The sequence below is a fragment of the Xenopus tropicalis genome, chromosome 4 (genome assembly GCF_000004195.4).
Source record: "Xenopus tropicalis strain Nigerian chromosome 4, UCB_Xtro_10.0, whole genome shotgun sequence".
NCBI lineage: Eukaryota > Metazoa > Chordata > Amphibia > Anura > Pipidae > Xenopus > Xenopus tropicalis.
In genome coordinates, this window is record NC_030680.2 from 52831264 (window position 1) to 52856948 (window position 25685).

A 25685-nucleotide genomic window follows, 5' to 3' on the forward strand; every position below is an offset into this window, starting at 1 on the left:
ATTGAGAATAAATTAATGTTAATGACAAAACCAGTGTTTTTGGGGTTTTATGTTTACACTTTTAAGTAGATTTTCAGCTAAAAGGACTCCTACCCAGAAACCCTCAGGTCTGATTTTATATAGATAAATGGGTCTGATGCATTAAAGGGATTGTTCACCTTTTTACAACATTCACAAACAGTTCACATTAATAGAACAATCTATGCTGTATACATGGTTAACAAAAAATGTGCAGCTGAAGAGATAATCACCTCAGAATCATCCCTCTGCCGATCCTTCACTTCTGCACAGACCCTGTGTTTTTTTTTACAAAATTTATAAAACAAACCAGTTTCATAAATTTAATATTTCAACAGGAAAAAAATATCAATGTAAACAAAAGGGGAAAGAAACATTACATTGAAATGTGTTCATATTTGCCTGTACAAGATTCTAAATGTACACATATATGTTGAAAACAAACAAGACAGACAAACAATTTGGTTATCCTACTGTAATAAACATCAAATTCATCATAGAAGTAGAATAAAAATCTTTGGCTTAAAAAATATTGCCAGGGCAATAACTGGAGCCTGCACATAGTGTGGCATTATTAGAAATTTATAATGGAGGACAGAGTAACATATAATACAGTTATTAGATTATTGTTACATTTAGAGAGCCTTTAGGGATTTGCAAAAAATAATTGTATAAATGTTATAAATAATAATAATTTTATTAAAAAGAACAGAGCTGGTATGGAGACAAAGAGGTTTTTAAACACTAATAAAATGGAATATTGTGGTTTCCTTAAAATCAACTCATGTAGGTACCAATCTTGTTATTAGGCAACATAATGGCAGAGAATGATTAAAATTGTAAGTCTGTGTGCAGTATTGAAATATATTGTATTGATTGCTATGGTTTTTCCTAGTCTAAGCTAACTGAATGTGAAATACATATTTAAAGATTCTTTGAGGACAAGATTAGATGCAATACAATGCAACAATACTACTCAAACAGCCTATGGTTTACAAAAATGTTCAGTGTGTGATTTAGCAAAATAGGAGTTACTTAAAATCTGCATAATTTGTATATTTGCCATTAAACGATTTAGGACAAGCTCAAAGGGAAAGTATACTATTTATAAATAAACCTACCTTGGCTTGCTACTGATCATTTTTTCCCCTCTTAGTGGGTTTTCCAAAAAATGTAAAAGCTGGCACCTAAAACCTGCCAAGCTTTTTATTTTCTTTTGTTGGGGAAAAGAACCCCAAATGGTAGCAAGCTGAGGTATTTGAGTGCAGAAACCACAAGTGAGTTTAGGAACTCTCACGTTGGTTTTAGGAACCGAATGCTGAAGCCCAGAGGCTCCAGCATTAATAAGTCAGCCCCTTTGTAATGTATATACTCACAGATTATTACATGTAGGTAACATTCCTTACTTGCCTACATGTACTTATTTATATATAAAGCAGATAAATTATTTGCCTCATCAGGAATTTTCCCCTTAGATAGGGCTGTCCTGGCGACTTCTTATTGTTAAAAACAGGGGATGATGCTTCTGTATTAATTAGAAAGTAAATTTTATGACGTTCGTAAAATAAATAAACATTATAGGGCTCATTAGCTATGAGCGGATGCAAGCTCTGTGCACTCATAGGTATAGTTATCATGCTGTGTAAACAGTGGAGTGAAGCATTACTGGTGATGTTGCCCAGGGCAACCAATCAGTGATTAGATTTCAAAAGTTAGAAAACCAAAGCAAAGCATCTGATTGGCTGCACTTTTAAACAGCATGATAAATATACCCCCTGGTATAGCTCCTGTGCACTAAACATTGTGCCAGGTGCACCTTGCATTCACAAGAACGCCAATAAATGGCCCAAGCAACCCCCCCAAGTGTCTATTAAAACTATAATACAGCAGAAGCCAGAAGCCTTTACATATTGTATAGGCTAGGTGAAAAGTGTCACATTATTAGTATAAAAACACATTTACGTTAGGAAAAAAAAAAAATAAATCTACAATTTAAATAACATCTAGATCAGCTTGTGTGCCATCCATTTGCAAGTCTATATGTACGTGAGGTACTAGTAACAAGGCAAGCAAGAGAAGCTGTGCAAAAATGCTTTAAAATATAAAGATTTATGAAAAGTACTAATATACAACAGGTCTTCCCAGGTGCAAATTCAAAAATTAGTGGGTTGACTGCTTGCGGGATGCAAGCCTCGCTTTTCTGTGATTTTAAAACTATTCCTGGCCTTGTGAGGAATACAAGAAAGTAATGTGGAAATCGGCGCTTCTGCAATACCTAAAGAAAAAAAAAAAAAACAGAGGAAGCATAAAGTAATCTGTACCAGCAAGAAAATGTATATGGGTTTTCTCAAAGCATGACTCTTAAAAAAAACAAAAACAAATGTAGTCTATGGCCATGGGAGTTGCAGCCTTTTTTATCCTAATATGTGCAGTGATTCTGATTCTAATAAATAACAAAAACATAATACTATGCAGCACCTTTCTTTTAATGCCCACAGGACACCTATTCAGAATACAACATACATAATAATTTGTCAAAATAAAGGATTTTTATAGGATCTTGTTACCAATAACAAAATTATTTTTTAAAAAGCAAAATACACAATTCAGGGACAATATGACTTGAAAAAACAAATGCTTACCTGCTGGTGCTAAGGATCGAATGGCCTCAAGAAGATGGGGGCTGGAAAATTTGACAACACATCGGAAGGGCTCATTTCCAGCAGTTAAATTGCCACCCATTATTGATTCTGCTCGGAACATAGTTTCAAGCTGTTTATAGAAGAATTGAGAGAGAAGGCCCCAATTTAACATTTGAGAAAAGAATGCTTTAAACATCTTTTATAGCTGAAACTTTTGTCAGATCCTTTTTGTCACAAAGAAGGTGTTTTAAAGGCCACTATTCAGTGCTGTTGTATATCAAGGATGCATATACAGGGTATTACTAAGGGTTAATAACCAAAGAAGTAAGTAGAAAGCAAAATAACCAGTCCTTGGTAGGCAATGAATACAGAGGGATGCTTTATCTTGTAACAGATACCAAACCAATCATTTCATCCTTACCTTTAAAACATTCTGTAATCATATCACAGAATTTAGAATTGATAAGTTAATCATGATGGATACTTAATAAAAAATGTTTAAACAGCAAGACCATTGGGGTAATTTTTATAGGTTATAATCTGTACCAGTGCAGATACCCAAAGCACAATATGCAGATATTTGATTTTATTTAACTAAATCATTTGTAATTAGTTGGTATTGGTGACTGCACTGGTAATTTAATACAACCACTAAATAAGCCCCAATGACTTAACTGTGTTACACATTTTATTGTTATTCTCTATGACACCGCACTCTGATAACAATGACGTACCTTGTAGGAGGCAAGTTCTAGCTTTGGAAGTGGACCCTCTCCAAAGGTTTCACGAGTCAAGTGATGAACTCTTTCTTTTTCTCGCATATTTTCATAGGTAACCCTTGGATCAACTGGAGAACAAAAACATTTACTTCTTCATTGTAAACAGTAATGTATTTTTAGAAAAAACAGATGTCAAACTGTAAAAGAAATGTTAAATGCCATTTACAATACTGCTGACATATATTGAAACACAAATGGTAGTATTCAGGAGATAAACACTGCTTCCAAAAGCCACCTTCCTGGTGTATATGGAAAGACCTCAATATTTATAGTGTGTAGTCAAATACTTCAAGTGTTTTTACATGGTAAAGGGGTCATAATTGATTAAAGACCAAGTAAATCTATTTTACGCATTAGTTTACATGAACTCTTGATCACCTATTCCAACAGGAGAGGTTGTTGCATTCCTCTCTTCTATGTATGTATGTATATCTTTATTTATAAAGCGCTACTTATGTACGCAGCGCTGTACAGTAGAATTCATTAATACAGACAGGGGGTTAAAGATAATGGATAAATACAAAGTACAACAATAAATACAAGGTGCAGTTGCAATAAGAGTCAGAAACACAAGACGAAGGAGGTCCCTGCCCCGTAGAGCTTACAATCTATATGGGAGGGGTAACTAACAGACACAAATGGGCAAATGTAGGTGCTGTAGGTCACAGTGGGTGACCTTACAGTATAGTGCCAGTTCCCAGATCAGGTGCTGGGCGAGTGCTCCAAAAGGTGGTCTTTAAGTTTAGTTTTAAAAAGACTAAGGGAGGATTCTCTCCGGAGGAAATCAGGGAGGGAATTCCAAATGTAAGGGGCAGCAAGGCAGAAGGGTTTAAGGCGGGAAACAGCTGTAGTAGTTGGGGGCGCAACCAAACGGTTGCTCTGCGAGGAATGAAGGAGTCGGCCAGGAATGTACAGAGACACAAGGGAAGAGATGTAGTGAGGAGCAGAGGAATGGAGGGCTTTGAAGGTTAAGAGAAGGAGTTTGTAAACTATTCTTTGTTTAATAGGAAGCCACGATAAGGCCTTTAGCAGGGGAAGAGCCTGAACTCTCCTGGATGAGAGGAGGAGAATTCTGGCAGCGGTGTTTAATATAGACTGTAGGGGGGAAAGATGGGAGTTAGGGAGGCCGGTTAGCAGCAGGTTACAGTAGTCAAGTCGGGATAGGATGAGCGCGTGCATGAGCAGCCTAGCTGTTACAGTAGAAAGAAGGACGGATTTTGGCAATATTGCGTAAGAAAAGGTGACAGGTTTTGACAGCGGTGTTAGTATGGTCAGAGAAGGAGAGACTGGAGTCAAAGATCACCCCCCAAACAACGCATGGAATTGACAGGGTTGATGAGGGTGCCTTCAATAGAGATAGAAAAGGGGGGAGTAGGACCAGGCTTAGGCGGAAAGATCATTAGTTAAGTTTTTGTTAGGTTCAGTTTGAGGTGGCATTGGTTCATCCAATTGGAGATAGCCAGGAGGCAGTTAGAGATTTGAGTCTCAGTTTCAACTGTTAATGAAGGGGTCGAAAAGTAAATTTGGGTATCATCAGCATACAGGTGATATTTAAAACCAAATGAACGGATAAGATCTCCCAAAGACAGCGTGTAAAGGGAGAACAACAATGGCCCAAGTACAGAGCCTTGGGGTACCCCCACATTAAGAGGAACTGGAGATGAGATTTTGTTAGCATAGGAGACAGTGAATGAACGGTTAGAGAGGTAGGAAGAGATCCAGGATGCAGCCCGACTACGGAGACCAATCGAATACAGAATTTGCATTAGGAGGGAGTGGTCAACCGTATCAAACGCAGCCGATAGATCTAGGAGGATTAGTACAGAAAAGTGACCACTGGCTTTGGCAACCTGAAGATCATTCGTAACTCTGCACAACGCTGTCTCAGTAGAGTGCGCAGGCCGAAAGCCAGATTGCAGCGGGTCCAGTAAATTATGTGCATTAAGGAAGTTAGTTATACGGGAGAAGACAATGCGCTCTAAGATTTTGGAGGCAAGTGGTAAAAGCGAGACAGGACGGTAGTTAGAGAGACAGGACAGGTCCAGCGTGGCCTTTTTAAGGATGGGCTTGACACAGGCCAGTTTGAAAGAAGAGGGGAAACTTCCAGAAGACAGAGAAGAGTTTAAGATATGAGTAAGAGCCGGAGTAAGCTCAGCAGCACAGTGTGAGAAGAGAAGGCGGCATGGGGTCTAGAGAGCAAGTGGTGAGCGGAGCCGACAAAAGAAGCCGGGAGACTTCAGAGCCAGTTACGGGACCAAATGAGCTAAGACATGCAGAGGGGGGCTGAGGAAGGAGGAGCTGGTTAGTATTATTAGAGGGGGGAATTTGATTGCGGATGGACTCCGCTTTGTTCAGGAAGAAATCAGCAAAGTCCGGTGGAGAGTGCATAAAGGCAGGTGATGGAGTCTGCGAGGGACGCAGAAGGGTATTGAGAATATGGAAAATAGGCGTTTTTTGGGTTGGATTTATTACTGTTTATGAGGGTGTTGTAGTATTCCTGTTTAGCCTTTGACAGGGCAGAATTTAGGCAGGCTAACAGTAATTTATAGTGGATAAAGTCTGCTTGCGTACGGGATTTCCTCCACATACGTTCCGCAGACCTTGCACAGGAGCGTAGGAATTTGGTCTGCACATTCAGCCAGGGGCGGGGGTTTTGCACCCGAGTGCGCTTAGGCTGAAGGGGTGCAAATGAATCAATGGTGGAGGCTAGTATTCTGTTGTACTCGCAAACCAGGGTATCAGGGTCAGACAACTCATTAAAGGAGGAGAGACTGGGCCTGAAAGAGCGAGCTAAGGCCGGGAGATCTACGTCACGTGTGTTTCTAATTAATACAGCGGGGGAAGGAGCAGGTTGGGAAGGAGAGTGAGAGACAGAAAATGTAACGAGGTGATGGTCAGAGAAGGGAAAGGTGACACTGTTAAAATCAGAAAGGGACAGATTTTTGGTAAAGACTAAGTCCAGAAAGTGGCTATCCTTGTGAGTCGGAGCATTTGTCCACTGCTGGAGCTCAAAAGAGGAGGTTAGGCGTAGAAAACGTGAGGGCCAGGGTTGCGAGAGGTCATCAATGTGGGAGTTGAAGTCCCCAAGGATGATTGCAGGGCCGTCAGTAGAGAGGAAAAAGGAGAGCCAGGTTTCAAAATCAGAGAGGAATGTAGCAGGGGAGGAGGCTGACGGGGGTCTGTAAATGACAGCCACCCGTACAGAGAGAGGATGGAAGATCTGAATGGCATGCACCTCAAATGAATTAAACAAAAAAGCTGGGGGAATAGGAATAGGTGCGAACCGGCAACGGGAGGAGAGGAGAATTCCAACTCCCCCACCGCGTCCAGTGGTCCGGGGGGATGTGGGAGAAAGACAGACCGCCATGAGAGAGCGCAGCTTCAGTGGCGGTGTCATTCTGCAAAAGCCAGGTTTCGGTTAGTGCGAGGAGATGAAATGATTTAGAGCAGAACAGATCATGGATTAGCGTAGCTTTGTTAGTTAAGGAACGGACATTAAGAAGGGCACAAGAAAATGGAAGGCAGGAGGAGGGAAGAGTGGGAATCTGAATAAGGTTAGAAGCAGCAGAGGTTCGACAGGCTTTAGGCAAGGGGACAGAAGGACGAGGACGAATATAAGTAGGTATGGAGCAGGGCCCGGGGTTTGGAGAGACATCACCTGCAGGCAGTAATAGTAGGAAAAAGAGTGAGAAGATATGAGCAGAGGATTTAAAATGATTGCGCCTCCGCGTACGAACAGAGACCGGGGAACAGTGGTGTAAGTAATTATAAAGGGTAAAAGAGCCGGAGCATGTAGATGGGAGCAGGGAGGAAGATATGTGCATGGAGTATGGACAGGCAACAGGAGGGTTAAAGGAAGAGACTACCTTAGGGAGCACCATGCATATGATCACCAGGAATGAAGTGAGTGTAGTCATTTTCAGGCGAAGTCCCAGATGGAATAGTTCACTGTTGTTCCAACTGCTGTCCAACTCTGTCTAACTCATTAAAGTATACTTAAATTTGCTATACTGCCAAGCTGCACCCCCCAGCCAAGCTGCTCCCAGAGTGATCCCAATGAAAAAGTTCAAGAGAGTCACATGGTTCTGAGAGGAGGGCCCAATTGGCTAGACAGCTAACACACCCAAATTCACACCTATTGCCTGTTATCAGATAATGATTTACCCTTAAGCTGGCCATACACGCACCGATAATATCGTACGAAACCTCGTTTCGTACGATATTCGGTGCGTGTAAGGCATGTCGGCGAGTCGACCGATATCACAGGAAGCTGCTGATATCGGTCGACTCGCCGATCAGCCAGGTTAGAAAATTTTGATCGGGCGCCATAGAAGGCGCCTGACCAAAATCTGCCGTCAGGGCTGAATCGGCAGAAGGAGGTAGAAATCCTATTGTTTCTACCTCCTTATCTGCTGTTTCAGCCCTGAACAGTGTGTGGCGGATCTAACGATGTTTCGTGCGACGATGGTCGCACGAAACATCGTCAGATTGCCACGTGTGTGGCCACCTTTACACAGAGCCAGGAAATGCAATTACACTGGGGGTATGATAATGAATGTCACTGATCAAAGCCAAGCAGTAAAAGCAGATATAGAAAATGCAAAAATCAGCAGATGTGGCAGCAAACATACATTTAAAATAAACCAGCAGTGGAAAAGGGGGTGCAAGTCAGGAAAGTGGATGGCAGCAAACATACATTTAAAATGAACCAGCAGTGGAAAAGGGGGTGCAAGTCAGGAAAGTGGATGCCAGCAAACATACATTTAAAATGAACCAGCAGTGGAAAAGGGGGTGCAAGTCAGGAAAGTGGATGGCAGCAAACATACATTTAAAATGAACCAGCAGTGGAAATGGGGGTGCAAGTCAGGAAAGTGGATAGCAGCAAACATACCTGGTGAGACAAAGAAAAGCCTGGGTATGGGGTGTATGGTTGGAGATGCAGTTTTGTGATGGTAAAGGCAGATGAAGGCAGATATTAATAGATGCTAGTTAACTCTGTCTAACTCATTAAAGTATACTTAAATTTGCTATACTTTAAGTTGCTATACTGCCAAGCTGCACCCCCCAGCCAAGCTGCTCCCAGAGTGATCCCAAACATAACATCCCTTCTGTGATGTTATGTGAAAATACCCACATTTGTTCAATATAAGAATATTTTTTTTATTATAAAACACAGATTATTCTGTTATTATTATCCATACTGCCTCACCCTCCTTCACCCATAAGAGAGTAGATAAGGATAATGAGCATCTCTTCTTTAGACAATCTGACCTTTGGTACTTTCCTGCACAGTGCAGCCATGTTTTTACTGCACCCAGGAATCCCTGGTGTCACCCTGGACAGGGCACATGTACAGTATAGTATTACTTGGGAGCTTACTGTGCTGCACATGTACTTATCTTAAAATGAGATTAATAATATCTGGAAGACGTAAGAGCATTGTGAAGTGATGGAAAAAGGTGTATATGGAGGCATAATACCCCTTTAAATCTATAGCTCAAATCTCAAGTGTAAATAGGTTTGGAGGTAATAGGACATACCAATTTTTTGAGTCAGTGCTTTTTCATGAGGTCTTGAATGATGTGAAGAGAAGGGCTAAAAAACAAACCAGAAAGCACATTACTTACTTACTTTTGAAAGTTTTGAGAAAGGCTGCTTGTGCGGCCGAAATGTCAGTCCTTGATCCAAATAAAAACATTTTTTGTTTTTTGCATCTAAGACCTGAGTGTGCGGCATATTCTTTCTACTTTTGAAAGTTGTTATTTATTTATTATAGACAAGAAAAAGACACGTCCAGTATATTTGTCTAAATGAAACCTGTCTAACTGATCATAACCCTCTATTTTCTCCATTGCTAAAAAGCCATCCAACCACTTCTTGAAGCTTTCTGATGTATTTACAACCATTTCAGGGAAAGAATTCAAGAACTATAAAAAAAAAAAAAACATTTTTTAAATATTATAATAATTGAACCTCTTTTCTTTTAATCTCGCTGGATTCCATTACATCTGCTAGAAGGAGAGTTTTTTTATATGGTCCCTTTATATATTGATACATAGTTACTATGTCCACCCTTATGCACCTTTTGTCCAATCTAAACAATCCTAATTTGGCCAGCCTTTACCAGCTCTGTGGCTCTTCTTTGGACTGTTTCTATATCCTGGAGCACTGGAGACCAAAACCGCACTGCATATTCAAGATGAGGCCCTACCAGTACTTTGTAAAGGGAAAGAATTTACTTCTAAGAATCTACTTCCCTTTAAATACAGTTCAAAACTTTGATATAGCTTAGTTTATTATCAACAAGTACCCCAGTGTCTTGCAAATGTTTCAGTTCTAAAACCTTATAACATTGAATCCCATCTGTCACTCAGATTGCCAGTTTGTCCAAAATGCTGCTGCAAAAATGCCACAATGCAAATGAAACTGATTGGCCTGCATAGTTTTGTATCATCTGCGAACAAACAATTTTCTCAGATGACTTAGTTTATTGCTTACAACACCCACCCCCAGGTCATTAATGAAAAAATTAAAGTTGACTCAATATAGAATCCTGCAGGTCCTCACTAAGAACCCTAACCCAAGCAGCGAATGTACCACTGACAACCACTCTTTTTATAACCAAGACCTTAGTTTAGGATACAGTTGTTTATGCAGCACTGTAAAATTTTTTGCAAAACTCGTATAGATCACATCTTTTGCAACCCCGCTGTCCAGCTTTCTACAAACTCCATAAAATATGCCATGTTGATTACTATAATTACTATATAATAGCCAGGTTAAAATCATAGTCTCTTTCACTTTTAAATATTGGAATGACATTAACTTTCTTCCAATTAAAGTAAATCTGAGAAATAATGGCCCCGCTAAAAATGAGCTAAGATCTCTAGGAACTCCATCACGTCCTGTGACTTGTTCACATTTAATTTAAATAAATATTTAAGTACCATATCCTGTGCCACACACTGACTTCATTAAACTAAGCTATCTGTACCCCTACAGAGTGGGTCTTGAAACTCTAACTCCTTTACTGTATATTACAAACTCTTAGTAACAACAGCATTTACAAGGAAAATAAATTAAAGCGATACACTGTCAGTTTACAGGGGAGGTTTTCAATTCAAACTCAGCAGAAACTGTAACACACAAATAAGTAAATAAAGAAAAGTTAAACAGGAAAGAAAAAATAGTAATAGAAAATGTTCCTACCTGATTAAACCGCTTAAAAACAATATCCTTCAGAGATTCCAGGCATCGACTCTTGAGCTCCATTTCCTGAATCTGACTGTATTTGGAGGCTATGACAAGTGCCTTTTAGTTAGATATATGTTAATTAGAAAAATCGGTCCAATGTCCATATAAGAGAAAATACAATATGAACGGATAGTACAGCACATTAAATAGCTGTTGAAATGTAATTTAGATATACAAGAAAAGTACAAGGTATATATATACACATTAGTATATACACATTAGTGCTAGTAATAGCTCAATATAATACCTTTAAATGGTACTGTCCTTTCTCTTATGGAAGGAGGGTCAAGTATTGGCCACATACTGGGCAAAACTGACAAATTACATTAACTTCACTCTCTATTGTATCCCATGACTTAAGAACAAGCTTATCTGGATAGACAGTTACTTTATTTATCTGCATAAATGCATTTTTTCCCAAATGTTATTGGATACCACAGATCTCCATATATACAAGTACTGACAAGAAAGAGGTTAGTACCTGACACAGTAGAGGCCGACAGGCCTTTCCGAGGCCTGTAATAAAGACATGCGGTGTCTGAGAATGATACACAGCAAAGGTGGCCTTGTACTGATTGGGCCTGGTGTTGTGAGTTCCCCAAGCAATGCGAATCCACAGTGCCTCTCCAAACTCTTTGAAGTTGATAGTCACCTACATTTCCAAACAAACAGATGTGAAAGTCACTGTCATATGTATATACCAGAACTAAATGAAAATGCAACTAAAATTTGTCCTGCCGAAATGTACAGGGGGCAAGCAGCCTGTAATGATAATGACATTAAAAGATAAATAGTTTTCACAAGTATTCCCACTGAGTGCAGTACTATGATTTTCTATTTAACATATTTACCAGCACCCAGGCAATTTGCTACATTAGTTTATGGAATACTCTATATGTGTAGAGTGAGAGTAAGTGTCTAGAAGCAGATGTTTTTCTGTCTAGCAGTAAACTATGCTTCTTTTCACTTTTGGTACATTAAAAAAACTACATTAGGTAAAACACGATCCATAAATGCTACAGTCTATAAACTTTTTTCCTTACGTTTTTTGAAACGGCGTGAATGCTCTTTTTAAACTGAAGTTTAAATTCTGATGCATCAAAGAGATCATTTTCAGATTCTGGAAAAAAAATATTTTTATATAAAATGAATGTATCATGCAAAAATCACTGCAATTGTGTCATAAGTATATTATACTACATGTTTTTTCTTACCTGAGGTTTTGGACATTTGATAAACTGTCCAGAGTTTTTTATTTGAAAAGGCATGATTAACTGTGAAGGAAAATAAAGGAATGTTGTTAAATACAGAATGACGCAAGCACAGCCTTAAGTACAGGTAGCTACTTACAATGGATGTCCACTTTTTGGTTAACATGTCTTCAGCTAAGCTAGATTATTTTTAATTTTGTAATGAAGTCAGAGCTCACCTGCAAATTCAGCTGTATTTTCCCTTCCTAAAGCATTGTGCAGTGAGTAGCACCATCTCTTACTTACTGGCAGTACTGGCTGGAAATCGGTTGTTATACACAGTTTTGGTGCAAGTATTTCCGGTTCTTTTGCTATATATTTTGCTAGACTATTGTGGGACTGCATGACTAGGCACTGAAAGAGGCTCAGTGACACTCCACTAAACAGCTATGCTGTGGCATATTGCACACTTACACACTATATTTTCTACATTGGTGGGTTTGTAGTGGTGTTACCCACTAGTCAGATTTGAATATTGTCCTGTTTATTCTCAGTCACTCAGTATTTAAGCAATGCATGATGATGCAGGACAATTCCTTTAAAAAAATACCTTTACAGACACAATAACACATTACTAAAAATCCTCCCTCTTTAAAGTTTGCAGTTAATATGGCAACTTACAAACAAAGTCCAGTGCTGCAGCATGATCTATTGTAGCATTTTTTGCCTAAAAAGTGGGAAAAAAACATTTGAATTTGAGAAAGTGTGTCAAAATACTGTCGTTTTTCAATCATAATGGTATCAAAATATGCCTATAGATGCTTTTCTGCTGTCTTCTACTGTATGACACAAACTTCAAGTCATCATAAATTTGCTGCTCTTTTTAGGAATAAAGGCCATATTTCAATACAATGCCTTATTTTCAAGCCTAAAAAAAAAAGTATGTCTAAAATGAAATGTTTATTGGCAGACTGCACTATAATGCAGGGCTGTGGAGTTGGAGGCAATTTTGGGTACCTGGAGTCGGCGTCGGCAAAAAATTAACCGACTCCTACTAAATTTAAATAGGAATAAAAAAAAAAAATAAAGCAAGTTTAAATGTCCCAATTCACAAACAGTCATAATTAATTACTTCTCTGCTATAAGAACAAAGCCCAATGCACGCAGTGCATAAACGAACACGTTGAGTGACCATGAAGCATGCTTTTCATTGACTGTATGAATGTATAAAATACATTAGCATATTAAAAACAGAGGAGTCTTAAGTATCAGAAACTGAGGAGTCGGAGAATTTATCTACCGACTCCACAGCCCTGCTATAATGACCATCTCAAAACACAAGAATAAATAACAGTGGCCACAGTGTGATCCCTATAGCTGTGCCTCGTGCTGAGCTAGACCAAAATTCTCTTCAAGTCTGCAGTACCTCACAGAGACGAACCACCTCTGTGGCTGTAATGTCCTTTGGATATCTTAATGTCAAGGTTTGCAATTCACTGTCTGTTAAGAATCCCCAAGCTTTTAGAATGGTCATTGTCTGAGAGAATGGGAGTTTCAGAATAATCCTTTTAATAAATTCAGCAATCCATTCATCCATCACCAGCGCACTGAAACAAAAAAAAGTGTCACAAAAAAAGTAACAAAAAACAAAAATAATTTTCGATTTTGGGTATATTATTTGTTATATTGTTTATTACTTTATACTTTTAATTCTTTCAAATAATCCGGAATTATGGTACCCCTCCAGTTGTAAAGGGTACATTCCTCAGTCACAATGGGTCTTGTGTAGCAAAGTGACACACAAACAGGCTGTAATACAAATACTGTAATAACAATACTCCACCATTTCACTATCCCACTTCCAAGCCAGCATTATAAAGGCATGGACAATATTGGTGGACAATAATGGTGACAAAAAGCAAGGTTCCTGGGCTAGTGGGCAGAGCGATGTACCAACAGGTTGAAGTAAAAGCACAGAACCGAATGCCAAATGCTTTTATACAGACCATGGAAATCCAAATAAGCTAAATAAAATATTATTAAATGCACCTTTATATATGATACAAATCTGTAGGAAAAAGAAAACTTGTTTGAAAACCAGAGCAGTCCCGCAATGATTCTGGAAGTGTAAGACAAAAAAGAGAACAACAAATACATACTCTAGGTACAGACCATACAGACAGGACTGCAGAAGGCTGTGGCTCTCTAGGTACTGACCATACAGACAGGACTACAGAAGGCTGTGGCTCTCTAGGTACTGACCATACAGACAGGGCTGTAGAAGCCCGGGGGCTATCTAGGTACTGACCATACAGACAGGGCTGTAGAAGCCCGGGGGCTATCTAGGTACTGACCATACAGACAGGGCTGTAGATGCCCGGGGGCTATCTAGGTACTGACCATACAGACAGGGCTGTAGATGCCCGGGGGCTATCTAGGTACTGACCATACAGACAGGGCTGTAGATGCCCGGGGGCTATCTAGGTACTGACCATACAGACAGGGCTGTAGATGCCCGGGGGCTATCTAGGTACTGACCATACAGACAGGGCTGTAGATGCCCGGGGGCTATCTAGGTACTGACCATACAGACAGGGCTGTAGATGCCCGGGGGCTCTCTAGGTACTGACCATACAGACAGGGCTGTAGAAGCCCGGGGGCTATCTAGGTACTGACCATACAGACAGGGCTGTAGATGCCCGGGGGCTATCTAGGTACTGACCATACAGACAGGGCTGTAGAAGCCCGGGGGCTATCTAGGTACTGACCATACAGACAGGGCTGTGGCTCCCTAGGTACTGACCATACAGACAGGGCTGTAGAAGCCGGGGGCTGTGGCTCCCTAGGTACTGACCATACAGACAGGGCTGTAGAAGCCGGGGGCTGTGGCTCCCTAGGTACTGACCATACAGACAGGGCTGTAGAAGCCCGGGGGCTGTGGCTCCCTAGGTACTGACCATACAGACAGGGCTGTAGAAGCCGGGGGCTGTGGCTCCCTAGGTACTGACCATACAGACAGGGCTGTAGAAGCCGGGGGCTGTGGCTCCCTAGTTACTGACCATACAGACAGGGCTGTAGAAGCCGGGGGCTGTGGCCCCCTAGGTACTGACCATACAGACAGGACTGTAGAAGCCCGGGGGCTCTCTAGGTACTGACCATACAGACAGGACTGTAGAAGCCGGGGGCTCTCTAGGTACTGACCATACAGACAGGACTGTAGAAGCCGGGGGCTCTCCAGGTACTGACCATACAGACAGGACTGTAGAAGCCCGGGGGCTCTCTAGGTACTGACCATACAGACAGGACTGTAGAAGCCGGGGGCTGTGCCTCTCCAGCTGTAGCTAGACTTCTCCCAGCACCTTCAAGCTGCCGTAACATTGTTTAGTAATCAGAGCTAAAGTTTCTGCTGCAGCTCTAAGTAAATAGGAATATCCACAGTCGTAGCTAAATTAATGGAGGTGTTTAGATACGGGAAGCACCATGAATGAATAAAGTATAAAACCTGGTCGCTTTATAAAATGGCCATGTTTGTTCGTTCGTTCGTTCGTTCCTTTGGCCAGATAAGCACACCCCGTGTAACGGGCCAGATAGGCCGAAAGTGACCAGGCTGTCTCCATACTCACCTTTGCCGCTTTCTCTTTTGTACAATTTCAGCCGCCGGAGCCATTCTTCCTATTGCCGCTTACTTTGAACGGACCAATCATACCAGATGCCAATGTCGCATACCCATAGCGTCATCACAAAGCTCCCTGTGCTACACGTGAATAGAACGTCTGCTCCCTGCTTTCCTATCTGCCCATTGGCTGGTGACCGGTCAGAACTGCTCCGGATTGGGCGAGGTAGAAGGATGGGCGGATACAACCTTGAATAACAGGCTTCCTTGTGTAATGCAGAGTAGTCAGATATAGAAAGAAGCGTCAAATGCCCACCGAGCCGAGGCATCCAGGTTTGTGCCTTTGTGTTTGTAAGTGGGGCGGGGGGATATTATGACAGGGAGCTGGTATTCAGCGACACCAAGAAATAATAACTATGACACATGGCAGCTCCCGCATTTGTTGCAAGGTCACAGGAAGCAGCAGACCTAGCAGGACCTGTGTAGGTACCTTGTGCTACATTGTACAGCCTGCACAAGTTTTGTTTTCTTTAGGTTCCCCTGCTTTAGTAAATGGCATGTCTGTAGCTCACCAAGGACACATCTCTCTACCTCACCCAAAAAATTATTTCCCCAGCTAAACCTGTCGTTTTTAGCCACCCTAGGGTTACCACCTGGCAGGCTTAAAAATGATGCTTGGTGCCTTTTTTTAAGTATTAAACTACACTAGACAACAACTCTAATAATTCCATATGCCTACAAATAGATTGGCCTCTCCATATTATACAGTCCTCTTTATATGCAACCCACACTTTTTATATCAGTGACAGTATATACAATAGTCTAAATATTGTTGTTAGCTTTTTTTATTTATAAACTATAACAAGGTCCAATGGAATACTTTGATGCTTTACCACATGACATTCAATCTCTGGATTTATACTTATGTATACCGTAATAATGTTTTCTCTGCTCTATTTGTACTTTTCTATGTTGTAAAACTGTACAGGGATTCATATCCTAGTATTGCTGTATATAGGTATACATACATACATACATACATACAAAGAGTGGAGGGGGTGATGTTCAATTATTTATGCCAACATTATGGTGTTATTGGGGATATTTATAAGCACTAATGTTGCTGTTCCATTTTTACATTTTCATCTTTCACCACACTGAAGCTGTAGTTATTAACTTGGTGGGGGGGGGGAGGTCGGTCGGTCGGTCGGTCGGTCGGTCGGTCGGTCGGTACCTAGAGAGCGACAGCCTTCTGCAGTCCTGTCTGTATGGTCAGTACCTAGAGAGCCACAGCCTTCTGCAGTCCTGTCTGTATGGTCTGTACCTAGAGAGCCAAGCCTTCTGCAGTCCTGTCTGTATTGTCTGTACCTAGAGAGCCAAGCCTTCTGCAGTCCTGTCTGTATGGTACAGACAGGAAAGATACCGTTATTAAAAGTATCCATCCTATTTTTATAAAAAACATAATCACTTGCCTGCGATTCCCCTCTTAACTCCACTAGCTCTGATTACTGATTGCACTAATCTTTAGATGCAAACACCACTTTTACTTTTTTGTTTATTAGGGTCCCTTCTGTATAATCATCAGAAGCCATCATTCTTTAGCAGAGGTGACAAATAGGATTGTTGTAGGCCAGTCATAGATTCCTTCCTCGGTTTCCTGCTTGGGGTTTGCACATTCCCACTAGTAAAACTAGCGTGCAGTGGATATATTTCTGTTCAATCTGATCAGCTGGCTTCTTATTAAATTTGGACATGTCTTCCATCTGTACCACGTGACTCAGATTGTGAAACTAACGATGCTGGTAGTTGCTGTACTGTAATAATAATGGTGCCTTTTATACATTATGGGCAACATGGTGGCTTCTGGCTTGGAGTGCTTTGTTTCAAACTTGTGCAAGGATTTTGTATGTCTACTTGTGTTTGTGTCGGTTTTTCTTAGGTACTTTGGTTTCCTTCCACACTCAACCTACAAGCTGGTTAACTGTGTCCTGATAAAATTAACCCTACTGTGTGTAAATGTGATAGGTACCTTAGATTGTAAGATCCACCAGAGCAGGGATTTCTGTAAAGTGTTGCATAAATGTGTCAGCACTGTTAAAAGAGAAGGAAAGGCTAAGTCACTTGGGGGTGCCAAAATGTTAGGCACCCCCAAGTAACTTTAATCGCTTACCTTGTACCCCGGGCTGGTGCCCCTGTTAGGAGAAAACTTCACCAGCCCGGGGTACCTGTAGCGAGCGCTTCCTTCTTCTGCTGGCAAAATCCCGGGGCCGGTGCTTGCGCATTAGAGCGAAAAGCCGACTTTGTTAAAGTTCGGCTTTTCACTCTAATGCGCATGCGCAAGCGCACCAACGCTGGAGAGGGAAGCAGTCGCTGCTACCCCGGGCTGGTGCAGTTCGCTCTTAACGGGGGCACCAGCCTGGGGTACATTTTGGCACCCCCAAGTGACTTAGGCTTTCCTTCTCCTTTAATACATAATAACTAATAGCTATATCCTTGTCTTATAATATCATTATTAGCTGAAATGAAAGGAGGTTACATTTTAATATTTGAAAAGGGTTTTTTTACAGTAAGCTGTGAAACTGTGGAGTTCTCTGCCTACAGTGGTTGTATTGTCAGGTACATTAGATGGGTCGGATGTCAGTTTAGGAAGGGGGCAAATATAGAGTTTCTGAATTAAACTTAAAGGAAAACGTTTTTTTTCATGGGAAAACATGTTTTTTTTGAAAACGCATCAGTTAATAGAGCTTCTCTAGCAGAATCCTGCATTGAAATCTGTTTTTGAAAAACACAGATGTTTTTGTATTTAATTTCGAATTTTGACACGGGGCTAGCCATATTCTTTATTTCCCAGGGTGCCACAGCCATGTGACCTGTGCTCTGATAAATTTCTCTCACACTTTACTGCTGAGCTGCTGATATCCCCTTGCCAAATGAGGGGATCTTACGGTGAATGGCCACCTTAAGTAAAAAAAAAAAAAAAAAAAAAGATGAGCCAGGGATGAGTCCAATTTCCCTATTTGTGGATTCCAATTGAGACTGTAAAGGAGGTTTTTGCATTTCTTCACAGTTATGCAGGGTTGACCTTGATAGACTTGTCAACCTAAATTACTGTTTACGAAATTAAGTAGCCAAACAGCTTAGGTATTGCTGTATAGATATCTTTAAAACACATTGTGTTCTTGTGCCACCTAGTGATCATACTGTATAGTTTTACTAGAGCTTCAAACTGAGATTTTAGTCCTATGTTAATGTGTTAATTTATTTAGTTTGTCTGTTCTTTTGGCTTTTATAATAAATACAGTCTATGCAAAGTAGACGTTCGTAGTTTGTTTAAGGAAAAAGTTGTTCAAGATGATTTATCTGGTAGTTATGGGATTATAAATATATATTTCAAACTGCTGACGTCAGCAATCATAAGTCATAAGCTTATTGAATTATTTGTGTATGTGTTATAGACCATTTCTGCTTACATCTTAAGCCTTAAGGTGCATACATCTGTTCAATATACAGATGTTTATTGGTGGGTTCACCTTTGAATTCACTTTTTATATGTTACAGATGTGAGGCACATTTATAATAGCCTTTATTATTATTGTATTTTCATTCATTAGCATTTCCTATTCTGCATATTTTGAGCCTAGAAATGAAAATGATGCCTGATTGTCTGCGTTGCTGACAAATGAACAGATTAGGAGGATTTCAGTTTTCAGACATTTTACTGTGTTTTATAAAAGTACTGTATAATTTGTACTGGGTGTTTACTGATTTGTGATCCTTTTCTTGAAACCTGCACTCCCTTTAAAGCTCCGTAATAAGAACCAAAAAGTCTGAACTCCAATATTAGTGTTTCTTGTTATTTAGGTTCTTGAATTTGGCTTAGTATAACAATTTACTTTTAATCTGCATCTTTTATAACTAACTATTGCAAAGTTACTGTACAGAATGAAAATTGCTATAAAATGTATAAAGGTAACAGCTGAATGCTTCAGAACCAACAACAGCACAAGAATCGCTGTTCTGCAAGATAAAGGGACAGAATGCCAAACTGTATCCCCGAGAACAGCATGGTTTGTGACTAAACTCATTCTGCCTCCTGTAACTCTTAAAGGGGTGGTTCACTTTTAGTATGTTATAGAATTGCCAATTCTAAGCAACTTTTCAATCGGTCTTTATTTTCCCTTTTTTATAGTTTTTGTATTTGCCTTCTTTTTCTGACTCTTTCTTGGGTTTAAATGGGTGTCACTGGCCCCCAGCAGCCAAATAATTATTGCTCTGTAAAGCTACAATATTATTGTTACTTTTTGTTACTTATTTTTCTATTCAGGTCCTTTCATGTACCAATCTTTTATTCAAACCACTCTCTGGTTGCTAAGACCAGACCCTAGCAACCAGATAGCTGTTGAAATTCCAAACTGAACCTTGCTCATGAAATAGTGAAATCATTTTAAAAAATCACAAATAAAAATGAAAACCAATTTCAAAAAGTGTCTCTACATCATAGTAAAAGTTAACTGAATTACCCCTTTAACGTAGCTCTTTGTTCTAAGATATTGGCACACAGGCAAACAGCATACCTTTCCAGCCAAACCCCCCATTGGTTGCAGATGTGATGTCTTCAAACATGTAGTGTTGTGCCCTTTAAAATACTGATTTTCTTTTGCAAACCACAGGAGGGGTCTCATTACCATGAATTCTCATGATGCAATGGCTTGGGGTGGAGCTCGTATCCTTCATTAAATGCTCTGATAAAAAAAAAAAACTGTTCAAGTGTCCAGATTTAAGTCAATGTGTGAATATTACATATTGTATTATTTTTTTTACTTCACTCTGCCACGTTCAGTACCTAAATTAGATTGGTTGATCTGATTATTTGAACCCTGGATGAATTATATGTGGTTTGGCTATGGTCAGACTAGAAAGAGCATAGAGAGGCAATGCTCTGTATGACTGCAGACACGTGCCAGTGAGGGACTTTGTTGACCTAATGTTATATATTTAGGGTTCTGCTCTTATACAGTTATACATGTGTTTGATGAATTAAAGGGGTTGTTCACCTTTAACTTGAGTTAACTTTTAGTAAGATGTAGAAAGGGATATTCTAAGACAATTTGCAATTGGTCTTCATGTTTTACTGTTTGCAGTTTTTTAATTATTTCAGAGATCTTGAGTTTGGTGTTTTAACAGCTACCTGGTTGCTAGGGTCCAAATTACCTTAGCAACCAAGAAGTGGTTTGTGTGAGCACCTGCTAATGAATAGGAGAGGCCTGAATAGTAAAATAAGTAATAAAAAGTAACAATAAAATTGTAGCCTCACAGAGCAATAGTTTTGACTGCTGGGGTCAGTGACCCCCATTTGAAAGCTGCAAAAAGTTAGAAGAAGAAGGCAAATAATTAAAAAACAATTTGACATAATGAAGACCAATTGAAAAGTTGCTTAGAATCGGCCATTCTAAAATATAATAAAAGTTAACATAAAGGTGACCCACCCCTTCTGTTGTGTAGTGTGTGTGCACATTCACTGTTGCTGTTCATATTCAGTCAAAAATGGCAGAATTAGATGGCTTGGTCATTCTTATTTGTAGTCAGCTGTAAAAGCTTTGGTGTATTTCCCTTCATGTGGGTGAGACATTATTCATTCATGACTGAAATGGCAACTAACCAGTTTACACTTGCTGTGGCTGTTGCTGCCAATTCTCATTAAAGAAAATCACATTTATAAATTATTCAATGTGTTTACTTCATAGTGATCACTGGAATCATATTCATTAAATTGCATGGGCATCACTAGGATAACACCAGAAAGGAAATCTTTGTGATTTTAGTTGTGAATGATTTTGCTAGCATTTTTTAGGGTAGTTAAAAGTTTTAAAAATGGCTAATATATACAGATTAAATCTTTATCTTGCTGTTTGGGGCAGGAAAGTAGTTCATTAAAACCCCATGTTTGTCTGGAAAAAAGGAAGAGCTGCTTTTTACAACTGTAATGTGTGAATTAGTTGGAGTCTGGCTACAGCCTCCTTTTTGTAATATCCACCAGGCTCCTGTTATAATTCCATTAGAAGTAGCCAGAAGGAGTATGATGGCCTTGCAGCCAAGTGGATCTAGTGTGACTGGCTGAATAGGGCCCTAAATGGCACTTTGCTCAGACACAAATGTCCATGTGTGTCATTGCCCTTAATAGGAGATGTAACTGTTCAATTTTATTACGTTTTATTGGAATAAGAACAAAAAAAACCCTTCCACATTTTTTAAGTATTTGTCTAATTTTGCAATTATGCTCAACTATACAGTTACTTCTTAATTTAAGATGCATCCAGACTTGTCATCGCACCTGCACACCGATGAGTGCAATGTGGCAATAAACCTTCTGAAAAAGTGTCACAGTGAGGTAAGTACTTCATGGAGACTGATGATTAAATCTACTTTTTGACTGTGGCCCTTTAAATGTGCATTCAATTTGTAGTTTGTATAGCAAATATATTTAGGGAAAGTTTTTGAGACCCTTGTAAATAGTTTCTTAAAATAAAGGTTGTGAATTGAGAGGAACATATCAGTATCACTAATCATGAAGGGTCACAGTACAGGGGACCTCTTACCCAGAATGCTTGTGACTTGGGGTTTTCCAGATAAGGTTTTATGATCCAAATTTCGGAAAGACCCCTTAAGTCTGCTAAAAAATTATTTAAACATTAAATAAGATTGTGTTGCCTACAGTAAGGATTAATTATATCTTTGCTGGGATCAAACATCAAGTATTTTTAAAAAAAAATTGAATTATTTCATTTAAATGGGAGATGGCCTTTCCAAAATTCAGAGCTTCCTGAATAATGGGTTTCCAGATAATGGATCCCATACTTGTATCTCATTTTTTTATATTAATTTCCTCTAAGCCACCCCAGCTGAGTGTTACAAGGAACTCTGGGTACATGTAAATTTGTGGTTGATATTTGGATGCTGAGCTTTCACTTACTATACCAACCAGACATTGGTTATGAAGTCAGGCTGAAGATGAATACAAAAAGACCTAAATAAAAAGATAAGCAACAATGAATAAAAAAACAAAACAAACAGAACTATGACTTCACATAAAATCAGTTACCCCAGAAAGAGGAATAAAGGTGGTCATACACCTATGGGTGGGCGATATCGGGAAAATGTAGGCTAATTTGAATTCTAATGGCGGCAATGGCACAGTCGGTTCGGGGACCGCATCAACGAGCCGATGCGATCCCCAATCCGACTGAAGCAAGGGACTGATATTGCCACCTACAATCGGCCCGTGTATGGCCACCTTAAGTTAAAAATAAAAGTGCAGACACATTGAGAAGTACTAAGAATAGGCAAATCTGTCATATACTCATCATTTCTGCACTGGTAACAAGGTCTCCCCTGCTCTCTTTGCCTTTGCAGAATCAGTTTCTAAAGTACTTTGGTCAGTGTAATGACTTTGATCGAGAGATGCGGAAATGTTTGAAGAAAGAGGTGAGTGGTTTGTCATTTTTGTGGGGGAAACCTGGTGTTTTACAAAAATTATTAAAATTTCGTTTGGTTTGGTCTGTTGCTCTAAAGACATGCAAGAGAAGAGGAAATCCAGAGATACAGACAGTTGCTAAAGATTGCTAATTGTGGTTTGTTTATAACCAGTGCCCCAGAAAGCACTCCCAGCAGCAGAGGGTGAATGTTTAGCATTAATCCAGTATATAGCACTTTTGCTGAAAGTGTCTTCCCCCTACAACCTCCTAATTTAAGACGAGAAGAGGCATTTTTGGTGATGGTGATGCGCATTGAACAGACATCTGCGCAATGATTTCAATAAGAAGGCCCTTTTTGTCAGTGTTAACACTGGGTCTTTTAGTCCTCCCTAATTTCTGAAGGCAGGACAAACAGACGTTTTTGGCTTCTGCTCTTCTAAGTGCAGGACGCGAGGGCAGCATGACACCCTCTGTGCCAAAGAGGAGTGCACTGTACTTCCTTTGGTTCCCACCCTGACTTTACAGAGTTAGTTGCAAGTTACTTACAGCAAGGCAACTCCCATTCCAGCACAAACTGCACTTATTTATCATGCTAAATATAGGTATATATAAGGCTGAATAGCACTTACTAATGTGTGATATATGCTTATTGCCATCCTTTGCAGCTTTGTGCCATTATATAGAAATAATAGTTCTGTACATGCATGTTAGATTTTAGCAGTTTTGAAAAGTGGAGCCTATAGCCTACAGCAGTGATCCCCAACCAGTGGCTCATGAGCATAGTTACATAGAAAAGTTCAGGGATCCCTGGCGTAGAGTGTCCTGGCTTTATCTTCCCATCAGTGGTGAGTGTGCTTGGGCAGACCCAGGCTCTGTGCTGTAAGCGCTGAGGCTTCTGTGCCTTGCATTTGTTGATTTCTGTTCACATTGCAAACATCTGTCTTTGATATGTTTTTACTGTGTGGATCCAATATTGCACAGGGATCAGAAGCATGCTTGTATTCATCTTTCATAGCTCCCTGCTATCACTCTGCATGAGTATGAAACTGTAGGATCAAAAAACATACAGTTGTTTGTATAGAAGTACTGGATTCAGTAAATTACTTGTTTGTTCTGAGATGCCTTAGTTGAATGCTGCATAGGCAAATATGTAACCACTGGCATGAACAGGTGACTTTAATTCATCTAGTTCAGCTAGAATCATGAATGCCAACTTTTGATTGGTTGTTATGGATTACTAGACTGCAGTACATTTTGGTCACACTAATATATGACCCATACCATAACATCTACATATTACAATTGGCTTATTTTTTTCTTTACTAACATGGCTTTCTTGTATCAGGCTCTGTAACATAGTTGTATATAATCCAGGTTTGTAAGAAATCCATTTCATTGCAGGCCTCTGGGGCATATCTATCAAAGGAAAAAAGGTTAAACCTCGATAAATATTTCCCTAAAACCTTTTGTATAAGAAAGTAGAAAAAAGGCACTAAGTTTGCCCAGAAGCAGTAACCCATAGCAACTAATCAGATGTTTGTTTTTAAACAGGTGACCAGTAAATGCTACATGCTGATTGTCTGCTATGGGTTAATACTCTTGGGCAAACTTAGTTTGTTTTATTAAATAGTCACATATATTTGCCCTTTGAAAATTATTATTAGTAGTAGTAGTAATAATAATTATTATTAGTAATAGTAACACATTTATACATAGGGTGTAGGGTGCCTAACAAATTCGGTATTGATAGACTTTTTTTTTTTTTTTTAACCTAAGATTTCACTTTTAATTACATTTTATGTCAAAACTTCATCTTAATGTGCTTCCCCCCCCACCAGTATGAGGACAGAAGAGCTAAAAGTCGTGCCAGATCAGAGCACATGAAACAGAGACTTCTAAATGCTGAGAAACAAGCCGACAACTGAAGATTGTCTCCAGGATACAGCCACATCCCATGGACACTTGCCAAGCCTTCAGATGGCATTTAGACATCGACTGTGAACAAATTATATTTATTGAACTGTTACTATAGGAAGTTTGTTTTATTATTGAAAGTGCATTTCTAATATCTAAAAGTCACATTTTATTGAATGCATTTAAACATAAATAAAAGCAAACCCTTTTCCTATATAAGGTCATTCCAGTTGTTGGCTTTGACTAACCTGAAAGGCATTATGTCCCAGATGGATTCATTGGCACCAACCTCTGCTTTTAGTGCATGCCCCTTACATCAGAAATGGGGTAGGCCTGACCCTTTCTAGCTTTACACATATGTATCATCCACATCTGAAGAACTCACCAAAGTAGCGCAGGGGGTGCTACTGCAATTCATGTTAAGCAAAATTCCCAGCATCCTTGGCCAGCTAACAGATTGACTTCCCTGTAGTAGGGCACCATGCCGAATAACTTGTGAACATGTAACACAGACCATTCTCAACAGTTTTTTGGCTAACTTACAAATAAAATTGCCTTTGGATTTTACTTGATGGTTATTTGTTTGACTGTGTTCTAAATGCCTGTTTCTTAAGAGTCACACAAGGATGTTTGATTGTATTGCTATGAAAGCAATTAACTGAACATATAAACAAAGGCTCCAGGCCATCTGCATTGTGGATGTCTTGTATATGCACAAACATCAGATTAAAGGACATGTCAACCCCCCAAGCAAAAATTTTAGCACTGAAAAGCCTCACAGCACTCTTTAAATACCTGCGACT

At 39.7% G+C, this 25685-nt stretch overlaps 2 protein-coding genes across 8 annotated transcripts; one reads left to right on the plus strand and one right to left on the minus strand.

The window, feature by feature from the left end:
* Positions 1-328: 328 nt before the first annotated feature.
* Positions 329-15605, minus strand: cenpn (centromere protein N). Of its 2 annotated transcripts, none has more exons than XM_012960977.3 (11): positions 15386-15475; positions 13310-13490; positions 12565-12610; positions 11908-11967; positions 11737-11813; positions 11175-11345; positions 10649-10750; positions 8980-9034; positions 3395-3507; positions 2661-2790; positions 329-2293 (listed from the first exon to the last, which is right to left on the minus strand). In XM_012960977.3, the coding sequence occupies exons 2-11, from the start codon at positions 13478-13480 to the stop codon at positions 2172-2174; spliced, it is 1047 nt and encodes a 348-aa protein (XP_012816431.1). In that variant the 5' UTR covers positions 13481-13490; positions 15386-15475; the 3' UTR covers positions 329-2171. The 2 variants fall into 2 exon arrangements, with proteins under 2 accessions (XP_012816431.1, NP_001011097.1); NM_001011097.1 differs by lacking the exon at positions 15386-15475 and adding an exon at positions 15507-15605 and having other exon boundaries at positions 697-2293.
* A 119-nt stretch (positions 15606-15724) lies between these two features.
* cmc2 (C-x(9)-C motif containing 2) lies at positions 15725-25449 on the plus strand. Of its 6 annotated transcripts, none has more exons than XM_012961269.1 (5): positions 15731-15829; positions 20167-20219; positions 21814-21884; positions 22907-22978; positions 24807-25449. In XM_012961269.1, the coding sequence occupies exons 2-5, from the start codon at positions 20183-20185 to the stop codon at positions 24891-24893; spliced, it is 267 nt and encodes an 88-aa protein (XP_012816723.1). In that variant the 5' UTR covers positions 15731-15829; positions 20167-20182; the 3' UTR covers positions 24894-25449.
* Positions 25450-25685: the final 236 nt, after the last annotated feature.

Excerpts from the sequence above, each read along its gene's own strand:
- cenpn (NM_001011097.1), bottom strand. The coding sequence starts at position 15,550 with ATGGCTCCGGCGGCTGAAATTGTACAAAAGAGAAAGCGGCAAAG. Across the intron at positions 9,035-10,648 it reads TTTTTAAGCGGTTTAATCAG|CCCTTCTCTTCACATCATTC; the intron begins GTAGGAACATTT and ends TTTGTTTTTTAG. Across the intron at positions 2,791-3,394 it reads TAGAACTTGCCTCCTACAAG|CTTGAAACTATGTTCCGAGC; the intron begins GTACGTCATTGT and ends TTCTATAAACAG.
- cmc2 (XM_012961268.3), top strand. The coding sequence starts at position 15,920 with ATGGCAGCTCCCGCATTTGTTGCAAGGTCACAGGAAGCAGCAGACCTA. Across the intron at positions 20,220-21,813 it reads AATGGCTTGGGGTGGAGCTC|ACTTGTCATCGCACCTGCAC; the intron begins GTATCCTTCATT and ends AGATGCATCCAG. Across the intron at positions 21,885-22,906 it reads TGAAAAAGTGTCACAGTGAG|AATCAGTTTCTAAAGTACTT; the intron begins GTAAGTACTTCA and ends TTGCCTTTGCAG.